The sequence below is a fragment of the Dermacentor variabilis genome, chromosome 2 (assembly GCF_050947875.1).
Source record: "Dermacentor variabilis isolate Ectoservices chromosome 2, ASM5094787v1, whole genome shotgun sequence".
NCBI lineage: Eukaryota > Metazoa > Arthropoda > Arachnida > Ixodida > Ixodidae > Dermacentor > Dermacentor variabilis.
This window is the reverse complement of record NC_134569.1, coordinates 248,032,849-248,052,111: the sequence shown is the minus strand read 5'-3', so window position 1 is coordinate 248,052,111 and position 19,263 is coordinate 248,032,849. Positions and strand designations below refer to the sequence as shown.

At 45.0% G+C, this 19,263-nt stretch overlaps 1 protein-coding gene across 2 annotated transcripts in view; it reads right to left on the bottom strand.

The window, feature by feature from the left end:
* The window catches only part of LOC142573224 (proteasome adapter and scaffold protein ECM29-like), a 233,850-nt gene that overhangs the window by 168,464 nt on the left and 46,123 nt on the right, over positions 1-19,263 (bottom strand). For both annotated transcript variants that reach the window (XM_075682818.1, XM_075682819.1), the window contains exon 3: positions 12,159-12,406. In XM_075682818.1, the coding sequence (XP_075538933.1) occupies positions 12,159-12,406 (248 nt within the window). The remainder of the gene's footprint in view (positions 1-12,158; positions 12,407-19,263) is intronic.

Genomic DNA, 19,263 nt, shown 5'->3' with positions numbered 1-19,263 from the left:
TATAGTTCTCCTTCTTCACACCTGATGGTGAAATGTGTCCATGAGCGTTGTGGATGTTCTCAAAAATGCCATTTCAAACACTCAATAGCGTGCCAGCATTTTTGCTTTCTACTTTGACGATTGTGAAACTTCAAAGCACATTCAAAAATTACTGCCGCTTGAAAAAATATCGAACTGCTTAGAAAATAAAAATATAGTTCTCCTCCTTTATGTCCGATAGCTCAGTGTGTCTGTGAGCCGCTCGGAAGGCCTCGAAAGTGGCATTTCAAGCCATCGTTTGTCGGCTAACAATGCACAATGGGCATGGTACACACAGAGTTAACAGGGTTCTCTAATCTTATATCCAACTAGCACTCCTGGAGCAGCGAGCCATCAAGACCATCATTCCGGAGTACCTGGGTATCTATCGGGCCACACCTCACAGCGCCACGGGCCTCTCCCCAGCGGTATTGCTTCATGGACGTCACATGAGGACATCGTTAGATATCATCAGCCAGCCAACTGCAGACTTCAGCACCCATCTTGCCTGGAAACTGCATAGGCTTCAGCGCCGTGTGTAGGAGTACCAACAAAGCAGCAAGGCGTACGCAGACAAGCAAAGAGCAGCCAGGAAGCCTAAATTTAAAGTGGGTGCCTATGTGCGGGTTATACGCCCAGCGCCTGGAAGTTTTGGTGCTCCACTCAAGATCCTGAAGAGGATAGGACGTTGGTCACTCTACCTGGAGGACGGTCAAATGTGGAATGCCACTCAGTTATCTGCTGTGCCCAATGAAGCGGTACCACAAGAAGCAATGACAAAACAAGAATCACTGCTGTGGAACATGAACGCAGACATGTCAGTAGGCAACACCAGAACTCGGGCACCATCCCAAAGTATACCAATGCCTGAACCATTCCAGAAGTCTCCAGAACCACTGGGGTCAGCACTGCCTCCTCACACGCCGAGTCCACTGCCACTACCAGGCAGTCCACTAACTGAAATCACAACCTCAGGACTGTGTGCTTATCCTGTTGGCAAACCAGGAATCGCCCATCAGCCAGTGGAGTCAAGGCTCTGTCATTCTGCATGGGAGCGAAGACTGGCAGAAAGGTTCAGGGATTATGTGCAATGAACTTACTAATCAAAGTGACTTTATTACGTAGTTGCCAGGAGTGACTTATTATAATTTTGTTTGTCCGTAACAAACACTGACTGTTTCTGTTGTAAGCATATAACTTGTGTTCTATTGTTAAGAGACGGGGTAGATGTAGTGTTGTGCCTTCGCACCAGATGGCATTCATACATGATGTAGGTCCCGGGATGCTGAACAGAAGGTGCCGCAGCGCTCATTTATTGGTCCTTTTCGCAAAGCAATTTGCTCTAGAAAAATAAGATACTGCTTTCGGCGGTGTGCCGCACGTTGCCTCAGTGAAAGCACATGAATACGAAACCATTACCTTACAACTTTTGCCCTGCTTCTGTGCGATCAGCTGTTAATGCACTGCGTTAACAATCAGCATTAACGCATTGTGCTCCACTCATGCTGCAAATAGGGGCGGTGGAGTGAAGATGTATGCAGTAGTTCGTTTCAAAAATTGTGACTGGTATATTGAGGAATGGAACGAACCTGTGTGTCCAAGTTCACAGATCACTGCTACATAAGGACGGCCTGTGTCGCTGGCTCTTTGGGATGCATAACTTCCATCAAGGATGAAAAAAAAAAAAGCTCACTCATCCGCCAGCATTGTAGCGCTAACCTCCAAGGAAAGGACTTCAATTGCGGAATGTTCCCACGAGTGAGTACCACTCGTTATACAGTGACAAAGGGAGTAGCACTGCTTCTTGGCATATAGTAAGTTTCTCTCACATTATCTGCACACATCCACCCTAACTCGCTTGCAAACTTACACCCAGTCTATCGCCATCGTATCAAGAATAAGTGAACGGGTGCCCACTTGAATCAATGCAACGAAGCACGGATGGCGGTGACAACACCGACAGCATGCTAATGTTCAAAGCTGAGCGTTTCATAACGATTGTAACGATCCATACAATAAATGAGTGACTAGCAATAATGCATAATTCTTACAAGCTATTACAATGTACAGAACATGTTACAAGCCTTGTGCCCAGCAAGAACAAATCTATCGCAACTGAACACACCTGCGAGTGATCAGGCAGAAAATAAACTGGATAATGACTCCGCAGGGAACTTTACAGAGTCACAAACGTGATGAACCGCTGCTTAAATGTATTTGCTAAATAAAGAATGATGAGCTAAACACACTGATAAGATTAAATTCATAAGCGAAAACTTAGGATAGGTTGGAATACATTTTTAGCCTCGCTTTTATTACAACCAATGTATATGCTGCTCACGCTGTTTGAGAAAAGCGTAATGAGCTCCAAAAGCGCTTACGTGTCCTTTCAAGCTGCAGCCAAAGCTTTGCGTGTCGTCCAACCAATCGCCATCTACAATATCTGTCAACACGGAAGTTGGCAGAGCCGCGCCGGCATCATACACATCTATTGTAAACACAGAGGCAATGGACACAGTTCAGGCAAGCAATGGACGCATCACCACATGATCAAGCATGGCAGCGTCCACAGGATCCCTGTGAAAATGGTCAATATAAGCGATGCTGATCTGATTAAAGGTTGTTATCGGCATGGGGCCTAGACTGCCGTAGCATGCTCACTTTGTGTCGCTACACTGGTGAAACAACAACTTACAATAAGATTAAAGAAGTAGATGCACTGGAATAAATATATTCCGATTCAGCCCTTAGGCAGCAGTTCACAGTGAAGGAATCGCCACTTGGCTCACTTGCATAAGAGTAACCAGCGCGCACGTCCATACTGTAACCGAACCATGCATGTGAGCACACGCAAGAAAACTCGATGGTTGTGCATCTGTCAGAAAAACCAAGCAAGTCAGAAACTTGCTGTAATCCTTCGTCCCATTGCCAACCAGGGGGCAATCAGTTTTCGCAAGTCTCAAGAAAAGGAATGCAGGCATGGCAGCATCGTTCATATATGGCACAATTATTTGTAATACCAGCACCAGTCTGTGAAAAAATGTTATCATACTCCTGTGAAGAATAAATGCATGAGCATCTATCAATGACCCGGTGAAAGATTAAAAACCAGAAAGTTTTGCTAGCCCGACAAATGGAAACAACCAGCTAGACGAAATCAAAACTAACCACAGTGCTCGAGCCATCACCAACATGCTGGCGTCAACAAGCTGCAGAATTAAAACAAAAAGACTCTGCAGCAGAAGAAAAAATGTGCAATTCCGCACAGGGTGGCAACACTTGCTAGGCAACAAAGAAACCCGAGTTGAAAAAACTGACGTGTTTTTCAAACATACAGATGATGTCGTAAATATACAGCACCGACCATTAGGGAGCGCTGTATATTCACAGTGCTGTATATTCACAGTGCTGTATATTCACAGTGCTGTATATACACACTGCTGTATATTCACAGTGCTGTATATTCACAGTGCTGTATATTAATGTCTTTGACCCTCAAAGGGTAGCTGAGTAAGAGAAAACAAATATATTATTTACTACAGCCAGACAAGAGAATATACAACAGTCAGTGTCAAATATGACTTATTTTTGTTTTGCTTTTCTTTTACAGTTAGGGAAATACAGAACTGTCAGTCATGGTGGAAGCTACGCTGATTCAGAATCCGTTTGAAGAAATTGAAAGTGTTGTCAAATGTTGCCAGACTACTTGGCCCAGTGGCATGTTTGCAAAAGCTCCACCCATGTAGCTTTCCCTTCATTGCCACAAGAAGTCGCCCACGAGTAGAGCCTCGTTTATGCATACTGGAGAACGGAGGCCGCTCCGCTGATCGCCAGTTACAGCTGTCTTGCATCAGCAAACTCCCTTCCATGCCTGTAAGTCACCTAACCTCATCACATCACCTAATGCACTGTCACTTCCTACTGCCTTTTCCTTCCCTAGGCATGCATTCTGATACTCCAAGGTTTCGCCACTTAGTCATTCTACGGCCTTCACCACTCCAAACACCAGCTACCCCATGTTTGCTCCCTAATCCATACTGCCTTCTCAGCATTGCTATCTCTTCCTATTCCATTGCTCGTTGCGCATTACACAGTTTTTTCTCAAGTTTCTTTGTTGACTTCCAAGTTACAGCTCCAAAGATTAGCACTCTGTCAGGAAGTCCAAACTTCATTGCCGACTTGCCATGCTGTTTGAGGCTGCAAGCATCGTGAGAACTCAACCAAGCACGCTTCTTGCTTTAGTGCACAGTCGTGCCACTACAGCTGAGGCAATTTTCTCTCGGAGGCACGCAAGAATGCTGTGTTCGTCAGCGTCATTGCTAAAGATGAAACCATCTGCTTTCAATACAAACCTCAAACATAACTGCAGAGTTCCAAATGGTGGTTTATGTGCTCTCCGCCATCAAGAAAGGTGTGGCAGCAAAATTTGAAAACAAGGACAATGTTGATATTCTTTTGTATGTATGTATATATATATATATATATATATATATATATATATATATATATATATATATTGCAACCTCGTTAAACCATAGTTGGCCAGAGCTCAGAAAAAGTACGTACTGAGTACTGTTAAACAAAATAACATGAGATCGGCCCCTTACCTGTCGAAAACGGAACACGGAACTCAGAGAGAGTGCGATGAAAGGGTAAGAAACATGCAGTACTTATTCACTTTACGCGACAAAAGTGTTATTGTCGTTTGATGCCGCAGCAGCCTAGCACGACAACAGTGGCCTCAAACTTACTGAAGCTGCGTGCCAGCTTTTCAGCCAGCCCCCTTGTTTCAGCAAACACTCACATGGCAGATTCCTCGTTGGCGTCAAGTATTCTCCGTGCACGCACGCGATATAGCTGCAGAAGTCCCGGGGCGCCTTTTTATTGCCGGATGTTGTTCTCGTCGTGACAATAGCATTCATGAGGCTGACGTAATGCACAGCTTCTGCCATTGTCAGGCCTGAATCGCCCATGCTATCGCTTTCCGTGTCGTCCTCATCACTGTTGCTAGTCGACACTTTGGCAACAGAGGCAACGATGGTGAAAAGTTTAACCTTGTAATTGACATCTCTTCGCGGTCGCAGCAGTGCTGCTGAGCAACTTCTTTGCATTCCAAGTGCCACACACCGTAGTCAACAGCAGATCCCTGTCACGTGCCAGCACCGACTTCTTCGTGTCACGTTCAATAGGACGGACGATGTCTAATTTTTCTTCTATGCTGAGCACCCGGTGTCTTTTATATCCGAGCTTCGGCATGACGCGAGTCCTCGCTTGCACGACACCAGAACGCTCTCTGGCACGGCGCCGAAATGATGTTGATATTGATGTGGCTTCACGCGCAAACGCACAGGGCGCTTGGCGGCCGTTGTTCCGATCTCTGAGGCATGTTGTTCTGCCGGGCCGCCCGATGGAGACGACGCACCACCGTGTTTTCACAACGAAAAGTGGAAACGCTACGGTTTAACCGATGCGTACGCAGTAAGCTGGTAGGGTTTATGCGGATACAAAACACATTACGTTCAATGGCCGCTGAGTCGGGGATTTGACTTTACTACTTTTAAAATGAAACTACTGTTTAAACGGGTACAGTTTAACGAGGTTTTACTGTATATATATACACACAGGGTGTCCCACATAACTTGAGCCAGGAAAATGAAAATGAAAGGCGCGTCAGAAGCGAATTGAACCGAATGCATACTATTCACAATAGCCTATAATACAACCTTTGTCTGTAAAGTTTCGAGACTGATTTATTTTCTTCTCTAGAAATGATTTCCCAAAACAAAGGTTGGTGCATATGTGTAGCACCATATTTTCAGGTTAACCTGAGCTATTTATGTTAATTGCTGTGGCAGCCACTAGATGGCACTACATATAGAAAAATATGTTGTCGCTAGTCATCTGCGCATTCTACTGTGAGTAAATGTGGAGAGATGGACGTCCACCACGAACAGCGTGTAAACATAAAATTCTGTGTCAAGCTTGGCAAGGCAGCCACACAAACATATGAGCTCCTTCGCGACGCTTACAGCAACGAGACATTATCGCGGGCACGAGTTTTCGAATCGCACAAGAGGTTCGTTTCAGGGAGAACGTTGGTGGAAGATGACACAGGGCAGGGGTGCCCCGCAACCTCACGGAATGAAAACAACGTGGCTTGGATCAGGGAGATCGTACAGCAAGACTGCAACATTACAGTCCGCATGCTATCGGATGTTCTCGACATTAGTAAGAACACATGCCACCAAATTTTGCGTGAGAAGTTCGGGAAAAAAAAGCTGAATCCCAGACTTGTGCCACACTCCCTCACACAGGACCAGAAAGACACGCGGGCATCAGTGAGCATTGATTTTCTCTCCGAGGCAAAAAAAGGATGCTGCATTCGTCGACACCATCATTGCTGAAGACGAAACATGGTGTTTTCAATTCGATCCTCAAAGAGGCAGAGGGCCGAATGGCGGTCCACAAGCTCTCCGGCGTCAAGGAAGGTGCAGCGACAGAAGACCAAAACAAAGACGATGCTGACAGTTTTTTTCGATGCCAGCGGTGTGTATAGACTGCAAAGAAGACTATTTCGAAAGAGTGCTGCACAAATGATTTCATTGTTAACAACATTTTTTTTTAATGGACTCAGTCTCGGAACTTTACGGACAAAGGTTGCAACTCAGACAATTTTTTGTTTTTCCCATAATTCACTAATTAATTAAGTTTATTTACCCAACTTTTTAATTATTGGCTGAGTACTTCAAGTATGATGAACAGATTTGTAGAGCACATTCAGAAACCACTAATCTAGTTGTTTCCTTTACGATACATCTCACGTAGTCTTTTCTCCAGGTTGCAAAGAAAGCCCACGAAATATGAAAAAGAAAAAGCCACGTGACGGAGCACTTGCACAGTGGTATCGTGCTGCACTCAAGTGTGCATTCGGTGAGCAAGGCTGGCTCCTGTCAGATGACAGCGAAAATGCATGCTGCTGGCCAAGTGCTGTCGATGAGATAAGAACGCCCTGCCAGTCACAATGCAGCCGACCTTGTTCACCGAGTGCACGCTTGAGAGCAGCACAATAGCACGGTGCAAACGCTCCGACATATGGCTTTTTTCACAATTCGTGGGCTTTCTTTGCAACCCAGAAAAAAGGACCACGTGAGACGTATCGTAAAGGAAACAACTCAATCGGTGGTTTCTGAAGGTGTTCTACAAATATGCGTATCATATTTGAGGCCCTCAGCCAATAATGATAAAGTTTGTTAATTAAACTTAATTAATGAGTGAGTTACAGCAAAAACAAAAAATTTTCTGAGATACTATAGGCTATTGCGAATAGTATGCCTTCGGTTCAGTTCGCTTTCGACGCGCCTTTCATTTTTTAAATTCTTGGCTCAAGTTATGTGGGACACCAAATATATATAAAAGGCATCATAAAAAGGTGTCATAAACTACGAGTTTGTCCCATAAGGAAGATGGCAAATCCAGAGTTTTATATCTGTGTGGTTAAACATGCATGCACTATGTGGTCACCTGGACACCTACGGGCATCTTGACAATGGAGCCACTAACGCAAGGCCACACGCTGCCCTAAGCGTCAACACAATTTCTCGCCCAGCACTAACAGCTCGTCCGCCTACGCCATTTCACTTGCTTCCACGTATGAAGAGACCTCTAGAAAGATGCTGGATGGGGAGCATCGAGGCCATTCAGAACACCACACTAAAGAAACTGACAGCCATATGAAAAGAAGCTTTCTCAAACTGCTGCCAAAACCTCAAGAAGCATTGAAAGCTGTTTATAGACTGCAATGGAGACTAGTTCAAAGGGGACCTGCACAAATGACTTACAGTTATCAAGCTATATTTCTAACTCGACAAGGACCACTGCATCTGAATAATCAAGAGACCGAAATACCAGATTCACTGGAAAACATATGACTTCGTTCCACAACTTGCCAAAAAGGTGTGCTGTATAGACCGCTTATAAAAGTATGCCACTCGCGGCAGCCACTGCAACAACGTGCGCTGGCGCCATGTTAAGGGGTGCCACCTGCTGCCGCTACTGTCACAGCTGTATTGACTCAGCAAAGCATTGCATCGTTCCCAGATCTTATGTATATGTTGATTGCGCTGGCAAGTCTGCGTTAAAAATATTTATTAGGCAATGGTCAACTTCTGCTGTGTTCCTAAATATCACCAGCAGGGATACCGATGCAAAGGTGGCAAGAAGATACATATACACGCACGCTATTATTATGGGTGTTGTTCGTCAGGCATGCCACTGTTGTCCTGCTGCACTGACCCCGCGTAAACAAGCTTGGAGTGAACTGTTCCAGCTGCCGTATTGAGCTTTTTAGCGAAAAATTGTGGGAATGTTTTAGAGGCTATGGCTACTAGTTGTGTATGTGTGTGATCACAACAGGAATGTAACGACCGTACATGCTAAATAAAGGTCTCAAACTGCGTTTCGCAAACGCTGCGCAAAACTAGCCAATCGAACTTCGTTTCCCACAGCATAGGATGTTTCTGCAAAGCATTCATTTATCCACACGTCTTCGTATTTTGATGGACGATAATATTTTGGAGCACTTTATAGGGGGTAGAGACGCTGTCGCTCGCTGAAATCACGGCTGTACTGCAGCACAGCGAGTGTGCTACTGACAACCCATTTAAATATATGACCTTATCGCAGTGTCCACAGTCTACAGGCACAGGCAAGCTATCATAAATACGGTGAACTATTTGCACCGATGAAAAGTCTGTGAAACCCTACATTACACCGTGATGTAACTTGAACGTTTTTTCGTGTCAAATCAGACACTGGGTCTCTTCATTACCCTTTTTTTCCCACTTGATCATTCAGCTGCGTTGTGGCAAAGCAGAAACACAAGTATTTTTAGTGCAGAATAATGAAGTAAAAGCCCAAATCTTTTTAACAGGTGGTAGCGGGATAACCAACTTTTTTCTGGAGATAAAATAAATGATGTTGCAGTTTAGTAATCAGTAAGTGGCTTATTAGTTCCACAAGCGTAAAACCCTGGTCAGCGATTCTTCTCAACAAAGTGGTTCTTTGCTGCTCAAGCCTGCATTCACGCACCGTGTATAAAGCTACAAGTATTACAACAGCTAACATTTGCCACCAAAATTTAAGTGATTGCAGACATCAAATGACCGAATTCGGTTAAATTAATTGCCTTTCATTCAGATAGCCTACTACATGGATGCGAACAAGTGCACGGGGTGTAGGAGTTATTAAGCGCTCCCCAACATACCGAATCCTTGCGCGCACCAATGTATTGGCCTTGCAGGCTTTCTCAGCGCTGTTACTAAAGTTAGCGATGAAAGTGGCTTCATTCAGCCGCAAAAACTTACATTTTGCAAGAGTGGTTCACGGAGACTGAAGAGGCAACCACATAGCTCTCCGTCACCAACTTGTACACCTTTCGCTGGCCCTTCGTAGTTGTAGTGAAAACAAAACTGCTGATTGCTGTCTCTCGGAGTGGCAGAAGCCACAACAAGACACTCTCCCAACTGTGTACAAGGTAAACGACATCGCTCATGTCGAAATCAGCGACCAACTATCCGAGAAGCGACGTTGCAGCAGCGAATCAACAGCACCTCGTTACAGCGGTTACCGCGCTCCCCCCAACATGGTGAATTCATTCCTAGGATGCTTTTTGCAACCGAAACCGAAACTCAATTTACTTAGCAGGTGGTGTACTTTTGCAAAGGGTCTATTCTCGTATCATCACTTTCAGGGATACCTTCAATTTCGTGTAACTAGCGCAAGACGCATCGACATCTACCAGAGATGGTATTCTTGGCAAAGTGCCAAGCATGCTATCTTAAAAGATTGTGGAAGTGCTGCCGCCCATCAATGCATCTGATGCTACTCATGCAAAGTATTGCGAAAGTGAAAGTATCTTTGTGAGTGATTGTCCGAAAATACAGCCCAAGTTTGTCAACGAGCTTCTATGCTTTCATTTGCTTGCTTTTAGCCTAGACAGCCTGTGGCCGTGATTTTCTAGCGATGCCTCTCGCGTTTCACCAGCGGTCAGAGAGACGCTCCACCCGCATTACAATGGGAGCAGCAAGCCATGAACGGTGGATAAGAGCAGAATAAAACTTGCACAGCAAATAGCACAAATCGCAAATGCAGCCTTTTACGACTTAGTAGCTTGGCTCTGTCCTGTGGTTTGGGCACAGTCAGTGAGTGCTATAAAAAAATATACAAGGACACCTAAGCACTTCTTATGAGTTCTGAATGTAAAAGCATTCACGAAGAATGTAACTTCAGAACTTGGAAGAATTCAGAATGAAGCATTCAGAAGAATGTCCAATTGAATGCCGCTGTGCAGTCCTTTGAGTTGTGAACTTTTCGCAGGCAAGTGAGCATGTCGAGATGCTTGGCGCACTTTGATTTGGCCTTACTGAGGCGTAGTTAGAATTCATGTGAGAATGTGTGCAGACAGACACGCAGATAACACAGGCTTCAGAGAGCAAGAGCAAAGGTGGCGTGGTATCACGGCAATGCCCTCTCCCTTCATGCATCGCCTGGCACGCTAAAGCAGCAGCAGGTGTCCCCTTTCACCCACTCTGCCGTGTCGTGGCACACTCGTGACGTGGCATCGCAGCCAATGGGGATTTACCTGCAGTTTCGCTCCTACAGATGACAGACGCCAGCTTTTTCATTCGATGGGCCATTAGACACTTTCACATAAAACAGAGTGACTAGGTTTTGCTAGTCTCAATTTCGAAGAGGCACTGGTGACATGGCTGACAACCACGCTGGCAACATGCCAAAACGAAATTATCTCAATTTCTGCTCGATTCTGCGGCCAATTTTGCACAAAGTTGTGCAGTCGGAGTCAGAATTATTGGTGCGCTGTAAGGTGTCCATAATTCCAGTCGCCTTTAGATATGAAGCCTTTGGGCCAGTGGCAGTGTCTCGGAGCTGTCCGAACCGCCGGTGTGCGAATTAGTGGTCAGCAACTGTAAAAGATGCGTGCCTTATTTTAACAGTGGAGCTGCTCTAAGTCGAGCCTTCGCCCTCCATTGTCATGAAGGGGGACAGAGCGTGCGTTGGGGGAGGGGTGAGGAGAGGGGTATAGGAGCAGGTGTTTCACCGGCTTGCGCCCTTTTGCCCCATGGATTCCGCTCGGCGCGAGCTCGCATGAGAGCGGCAGTGCCGACGTCGCACAAATTCGGAAGTTCGAGAGCGAGAAGTGCAAGCAAAGCGCCAGCAGAGGGAAGCCGCTACCGCCGAGGATCGAGAATGGCAAGTGCAAGCCAAGCGCTGGTGGAGGCAAACCAACCCCCACTGTCAAGAGAAGGCAACCCAAGCCAAATGCCAGCAGAGGCAAGCTAACCCCACCTTCAATAGTAGGAGGCCGAGCAGAGACGTCAACGCAGAGTCCTCTCATGGAGGGTGCTGATGGATGGTTCAAAAAAAAAATTCCTCGACCGAGAGTGTGGCCACAGCTGCAAGGTGTGTGATAGACTGTGGTTTGATCACAACCTCATGCAACTGAAGAGTGTGCGCAATCCGGAACCGAAGCCCAAATCTAGCAAAGCGACGACGAGACAAAAACTTTCCTGAAAACTGCGCTAAACACGAGTTCAAACTTGAAAAAACGACCACCAGCTTCGCTGTTTTGACAGCTTTCACAGTGTGGAACTGGCTTTACATTTTTTATTAATTTTTTTAATTCAGTCTCGGAGCTTTACAGACAGAGCTTGTGGATTTCTTTTAAATACTGGAGTGACAGGAGTGTGGCTAGAGAAAACGGACACAAGCGATGTGTGTGTCCAGAGAAACAACAAACTATTTTTGCTCCGTTCGAGCTCCAGCATCTCGGCAGGGTGCCCCCCCTTTTCTGTTCCACACAGTGTGCCCTAGCAGATACTGAAAAAAGGGAGAGAGCAGCACAGCTGCGTTTGTGAAAAAAAAAAAAAACTACTGTCTGCCAAAAGTAATTTACAAGCACCAGCTTTGTGATAAAGTTATGGTCTATAATTCTTTAAAGAGGAATTGGAGACGGTGGAACGCGACGACAGCGACATTTGATGTGGACTGTATCTAAGTGAAACAAGTGTCAGTGCAGAGCTTCCCTAGTAGCAGCAAGTAAACCCAGTGGCAACATGGCTCACTCGTCCTGGTGCTGCTGGGGCCTGTTGGGCGTGAGGCACTCCATGAGCCGGGGCAGGAGTTCGACCTGCTGGCATGGGGGCAGGCGGGGAAAGCCCATGCGCAGGTACACCAGGGCAAAGTTGACAAAGAATGAGGAGTGCTGGCCAGCAGCAGAAGCTGCGTAATGAGTCAGCAGGGCATCCACAGGCAGCTGCACCTGTGGCCGCGACTTGAGCCGCTTGTTCACGTGCACCAGCAACTCCATCACCTGCACATACGCACCCTTATCACAACTCAACATTCCCACTCGTTAGTGGAGGCACTTATGTCAGACTAAGCCATTTGCAAACTATTTATTGATAGTACAAGAACTCTCAATAGTACTGCAATATCAACATTGCAAGCACTGAGTTTTGATCTTGGTTGTACACCATCATTTTCTATGCACATATGTGTCTCCTCTGCTGTCCGTTTTTCTTTAGCTTTCTGCAATAAACACTAGAAAATACTGTCACCAGTTGAGTAATTATCAAACTATCTATAGTACGAAAACCATTGATAGTACCGTCAATAGTGCACTATTAATAATACAAAATCATGAGACATACCGCACATGAACACTGCAACATAAGCTTGGCAATGTGCTCTCATTCGACCAAGTGTTTTCATGGCCAGTTATCCCAAAATTACTGGTAATACCACCAGCAAAAATTTCAAAAACAATCAATCGCATTGTCAATACTGAACTATTGCAATACCATGAATAGTACCATCGACAGCACTATTACCAATAGTTTTTGTTACACTCTCGATACTTTTATTGTGAAATATCATAATACTATAGATAGTTTCAAAAACTATCGATAGTCAATTTACCGATACTTTCGCATTAATATCACTCGCCCGCAAAGCCACTGGGTTAACACTATGACAGCCTACAAGTACTAATACTGTAGCAGAGGGCTGCTTTACCTCTTCCAACACATTCCATCCACATCAAAGTGCAATGGTTTAGGTGATGATCAGCCAAGCTGACAGCCTCTAAAGTTGATAAAAAGGTTGATCAACAAAAGGGTTTATCATAACTCCCATGGCTCTAAAGACAATCCTCGAATAAAACTGTGTATCAAGACTTGCAGGTTGATGGTGTTGTAAAGCAACTGTACTGCTACTCTGTACTTTTTCAAGCACACAGGTAGGCTACCATTCGTGGCTTGAGAACGTCTGCCATCTGCGCACCACCCATTTTTATCCATCCAGATGCTTCCTTCTTGATACCCAGTGACTACTTAGCCTAGATAAACATACTCCTGCACACTTTAAAGAGGCCGATCACAAACTCGCATTACCTTGCCATACAATCGAACACTACTTTGGTTTTCCAGCATATTAATTTTCCTGCCTAGGCTTAGAGTTGAGGTTCTCAATCTTCTCCTGTAAGTCTAACACCTTGAATGCACGTTTCTCCCAAGCATGTACAGTGCTCAGCGATCTAAACACAATACTCAGAGTGCGTGGCTGCCAGCACTTGTTGCACCACCAGTGAGTGCTTACAAAAGCGAGCTGATTCATTGTGGCATATGGGGAGGGCAAGAGCATTCATAACACGTGATGGCTACATCTGGTTGACCGTTGTTTGATCTCTGTTTAATTGTGGCCCCGGCAGAGTGTTGCAAGCCTTGATTTTCACTCCACGCTCGGGTGCTGCGCCACGTGATGCAGGCATGCCACAGCCGCTTTCTCGGTGGGAGCTGGTTGCACAAGTGTTACATGGATTTTCGCGACGTAACTGCATTTTCTCGATGTCCTGTGGGCGGCTGTGTAGCCAGATGGAAGCACTTGGTGCATCGACCTAGCCCCCTCCTGGTAATTCAACAAGCTGCCCCACCAGATGGCAGCTGTCATGAATTCTCGAGGCAGCATAACCAAGTATAAGGCTGCAGGGAGCTGCAAGCCACAAGGGAAATCCAAAAGGGACAAGGCTAAGGGTTAGGACAGCCTTTTCTGTCTGGTTTTTTTTCCCAGCATTTTTTTTCCCAATATACCACCAACTATTTCTCGAATTGGGGGGCAACACACAAACGATCTGACCTCTCGGTCTCCCTCTCCCTATATATATATATATATATATATATATATATGCTACCGAAGGCATAAATGTTGCCGCATTCAAGACCCTAGTTATGTAATGAACAAGAAGAAAGGAAGTTAACTGAGCAGCCTGATCTTTATTAACGTCATACAAAGCCGGCAAACAATAACACCAAGGACAACACAAGAGAAATTACTTGGAAGGGCAAGTTCTCATAGTGAAACATAAATACCCAAAAAAGGGGATGGAGAAACGGCGCCGCGGTAGCTCAGTTGGTGGAGCATCACATGTGTAATGCGAAGATGTGGGATCGTTCCCCACCTGCAGCAAGTTTTCTTTTCATCTACTGTCATGTACATTAATTTATCATTTCTTTAATTTAGTAAGTACAAGTAATTTCCCCTATGCAGTCCTCAGTGTCATTGTTTGTCTGCTTCCTACGACATTATTAAAGATCAGGCCCCTCGTTAACCTCATTTCTTCTCGTTCATTACATAATGATGGTCTAGAATCTGGCAACATTAATGCAACATTAATGCAACGTTAATGCCTTCAGGTAGCACTTGTGGGTTTTAAACCGGTTGCCTTTGCCCAAAAAGATCTCCTACTCGTGACGCCTGCGGCACAAAGGATGCTCCCCATCCGCCGCCAAGGTTTGCGAGTGGTGGCGCTGGCTAACACTTGCAGGATTAGTTCTAGTAGTAAAACATAAATACCCAAGAAAGTGGATGGGGAAACGGCACCGCGGTAGCTCAATGGGGAGAACATCGCACATATAATGTGATGACGTCAGATCGTTCACCCCCCCTGCTGCAAGTTTTCCTTCCACTTTCATTTGCATTAATTTATAATTTCTTTATTTCAATTAGTAATTACAAGTAATTTCCCCTTTATTGTCCTTGGTGTCATTGTTGGCTTCCGATGATGTATACATGTATAGGGAATTACTAATACAATAAGTGAAAAAGCCTGGAAGTGCTTTTGTCAGTTATATTTATATTAACCAAACACAGACCTATTTATCAATCCCACATGTGAACCATGGGGGCCTGAAAAATTATTTGAATTTGCAGTTATTTCTTGCAACTATATATAATATCTCAAGATGATGCAGGGACAAATGGCAACAAGTGCCCCACAGATGTCCTGGATCCCGTCCAGTAGCAGCAGTACAATGCACATAAAAAATGCACATTTGCCACAGAACAATTTTAATAATAAATCAAAAGATTGTATTTGATGGTTAAGTTTTCTGGGATTCTCACCCATGCTCTTGGGACAAAGGAACGACAACACAGTAGTGCAAACAATCACAAGGGCATTTATTGCACCTTTCAAAGATCGATGCCTGCTAGCCGAGTTGCTATCCACAAAACATGCCAATGGGCGCGCGACAAATCACGGAAGTCCGACTCACCGCGACCGGATAGCGAACGAATATGTTCGCCCCATGCTGGATCCCAACGCCTGGTTGTTCGCGCGTACGGTCACGCGAACGCTGGCGCATTCGAACGAGGCCTCGTGAGATGGTCTCACAGAAGCATGGATCGGCGCACGCGCTGCTTGCCGACCTCGAGCCAAAGAGGAAGCGTGTTCTCTTTCCCACGCCCAAGTAACCCCGCCGTTAGGTGGCGTTAGCAGCGCAACACTCGCGCCATCTCTCGTACTGCGCTTCAACCAGACCGACTGCCGCGAGCATCAGGCCACGCGGCGAAGCCGGATTACAGGAGACGGAAGCTATGTGGGAAAACAACATATCAGGGGACGCATGAGAGTCGCGCATCCCCACAGTTTACAGCATAAATGCTAGTTTAGGTAATAGTATTGCCGTGGTTATATGCAAGGAAGTACAATCAACACATATTAATTTCAATATTCACAAAAAAAAGGCATCAGATGTTTGCGACCTTGGAGATTTACAGCCTAATTTCCAGTGAAGCTGTTTCTTTCGAATAGTTGCAATAAAGGTTTCAGTTTCTTGTAATTATATTGCATAGTTTAATACGTTGCCCCTATGGTGCGTGTGTGTGTGTGTGTGTGTGCGCGTGTGCACGTGTGCGCACGTGTGTGACAATTCTGTTTGAAAACTTGCCTGCATGCAATGCTTTGGCGCACTTCTCGTTGGGAATTTTTAAAAAGGCAGTTATTCATCAACATACATGTTACATCGCCATTGCATTTAACATGGTGTCCTTCCTCCCTTCGTGCACTCTCCCTCATCCCCACTCAATTTCCGCTAGATATGATATCGGTTGAGTTCAAAGTTCTCCCAGGGCAACGGAATAAATTCCTTGTTTGCAAAACACATTCCTAAAGCTCTGGATTGCTTGCATGTGTAATTTACTGCAAATGTCCTAATTAGCTCCCTGCCTATTAAGTTTACCTGCATGTTGTCCATAATGCACCCTTCATCTTTGCCAACTATAAACAAAATATTTTGTTTAGTTGCCCCAGGAGATCACTGAAACCAAGTTGGAACTTGTTATGATGCCTGAACATAGGGAAAGAAAATCGACGGCTCAATAATTATTTGCAATACTTCTAAATGGACCAGGAATGTAAAAATTTTGTCGAACTTTGCATAATTATCACGACCCCCTCCTCTTTCACGAAATATAAACCTGTTTTAATCCACAGCTATGTCGGGAAAATGGGAAGCATAACTAATAGGAGCCATATGACACGCTCTAACGCTTGAATAACAATTATTTTGAAAGGTTGCGTTAGATGCAACCACATATAACTTCACAGAAAGGTTCCATAGCGTACGACCAATTATCCCTAAATTCGGTCTTGGTGGCTTTTAATGTTCTCCCAGAGCAGTGGGCTACATTCTGCCTCGCTCGCTAGACACGCTCATAACACTCTAGAGTACTTGCATGCATAATTTATTCAGAGAACCCCAATTACCCATCTACTTCAAACTTTACCTCCAGATCACCCATTACCTTGTTCTTAGAGTCAGCAAACATAAGGAAGCTGCCTCCTTTAATTCAGTAAGGACACCAGACGAACCTAATATCTCGCGTGGGAAAAATAAAAGAAATATGAGGGTTCAATAATCATTCGTAACGCCTCTAAATAAGCCAGAAACGTTAAAACTGCGCTGCACATTGCACTTAAAATGCTGCCTATTCTTTCAAAGTATAATATATCTGAAACACAGAGTTCTCTTTGGACTAGGGGTGTGCGAATACTCGAAATTTCAAATACGAATCGAATATTTTCCTTATTCGAAGCGTATTCGATTCAAGAAATGCATATTCGGAAATTCCCGAATATTCGAGGATGGCCGAATAACGGTAGAAACGGCAAATATTCGGACAGACTAAGAATAATTGAGCAAGTATCGAATTATATGCTTGCTCCGCATTCTCTTAAGAATGTGTTTATTCACTGAGAACTCCACATGATCCACTCATTATCTGTATGCACTGTTTTAGTCTATCTTCCTCACGCCCGTGAGACATGATCAGTTTCTTTTTTACCAAGCTTTATTACTGGGCTCTTTCATAACAATATATGATGTACTTTCTGGCTCTGTAAGTATATGCAACAAAGTATGTATCTCGAAAATGTTACCTGGACAATTGTTAGATGTTTGGAAATTAAAAAGAAAAAAATATATGTCCGAGGACAAAATTGCATTGCCATCGACAACTCTTGCCTTGTGCTCCCGCTTTTCTAAGGTGGTCGCTGGCTCTTTGTTGCACGCTGCGCTGCTGCTCTGTGAGGCAAATGCAAACCACGCTAACTTCACCGCTGCGTTATTTGCAACTATCTCATTGCTTATATAGCCCTCACTGAAGCGTGTTCTCCAAGAATGGCATCAACGGCGGATGGCAAGCCAAAGAACAAGCAAGAAAAGAAAGCCGGAAGAAGTTTTCTTTGCCGGTACTACACAAGACTCTCCCATCGACAGCTTGGTAGAAGTCGTGCGAACGTGTCCTTCAAATGCCAACGGGAACGACTACTACTCTTCAAAATCACATGAAACAGCACCCTTTGTTGATGGAAAAGTACAATTATGACGCCGCTTCAGACGCGCCATTGAAGACACTGGATGATATACTACAGCAGAGACAGCAGCCATTGTCTCAGAAGAAAGAAAACGCACTTAACCAGAAAGTATCAGAAATGGTTGCCTTAGATCTTCTCCCTTCCAGCTTTGTTGAAAACCGGGGGTTCAAAGCACTGATGAAAGCAGCTGCACCATTCTACAGTCTGCAATCTCGAACAAAATTGTCGCATGTGCTTGTCCCGCACCTATATGGCGGAACAAGAGAAAAGGTACGACATGAGCTGCGAAAATCACTTGAGTGAAGAACAAGCACACTCGCTTTTACGAGTGATAGCTGGACATCATATTCTAACGAGGGCTTTATAAGAATAAGCCTCACGTGTCATTTTCTTGCGGTGAAGTTTGAGATGAAAAACTTCACTTTGAACACGCGACATACGCGGCAGAGTCACACGGCTGTGAACATAGCTGCCTCATTGGAGCAGCTATGCACCGACTGAGGGATACCAATCGACTGCGTGAAGTACATCGTGACGGACAACGGCCGCAATATCCGAGCAGCTGCCAGGAGACTGCCATGGCTCCAGCGAGCCTGCTTTGCTCACATTCTGCAGCTGGCAATCAGCGATGCGATGTCGTGTACTCCAGCAATCAACAGACTCTGCAAGAAGGCTAAGCGATTCTAGGACACTACAAGCATAACCCTAGTGAGCAGAAAAGACTGAACGATCTGCAGAGCAAGTTGAACAAAGACGTCCTCCATGTTGTGCAGGATGTTGACACAAGACGGAAGAGTCAGTACCTGATGCTATCAAGGCTCCTTGAACTCAAAGGGTCCATCACACTTGAGCTCACCACTTTGGACACAAGCATAAAAACCTTTAACTCTGCCGAGTGGAGAGATGCAGTAAAGTTTGTGGAGGCACTGACACCCTTATTTTATGCAACTGTGATCTTAAAGGGACACTAAAGGCAAACGCTAAGTCAACGTGGACTGTTTAAATACCCTTCT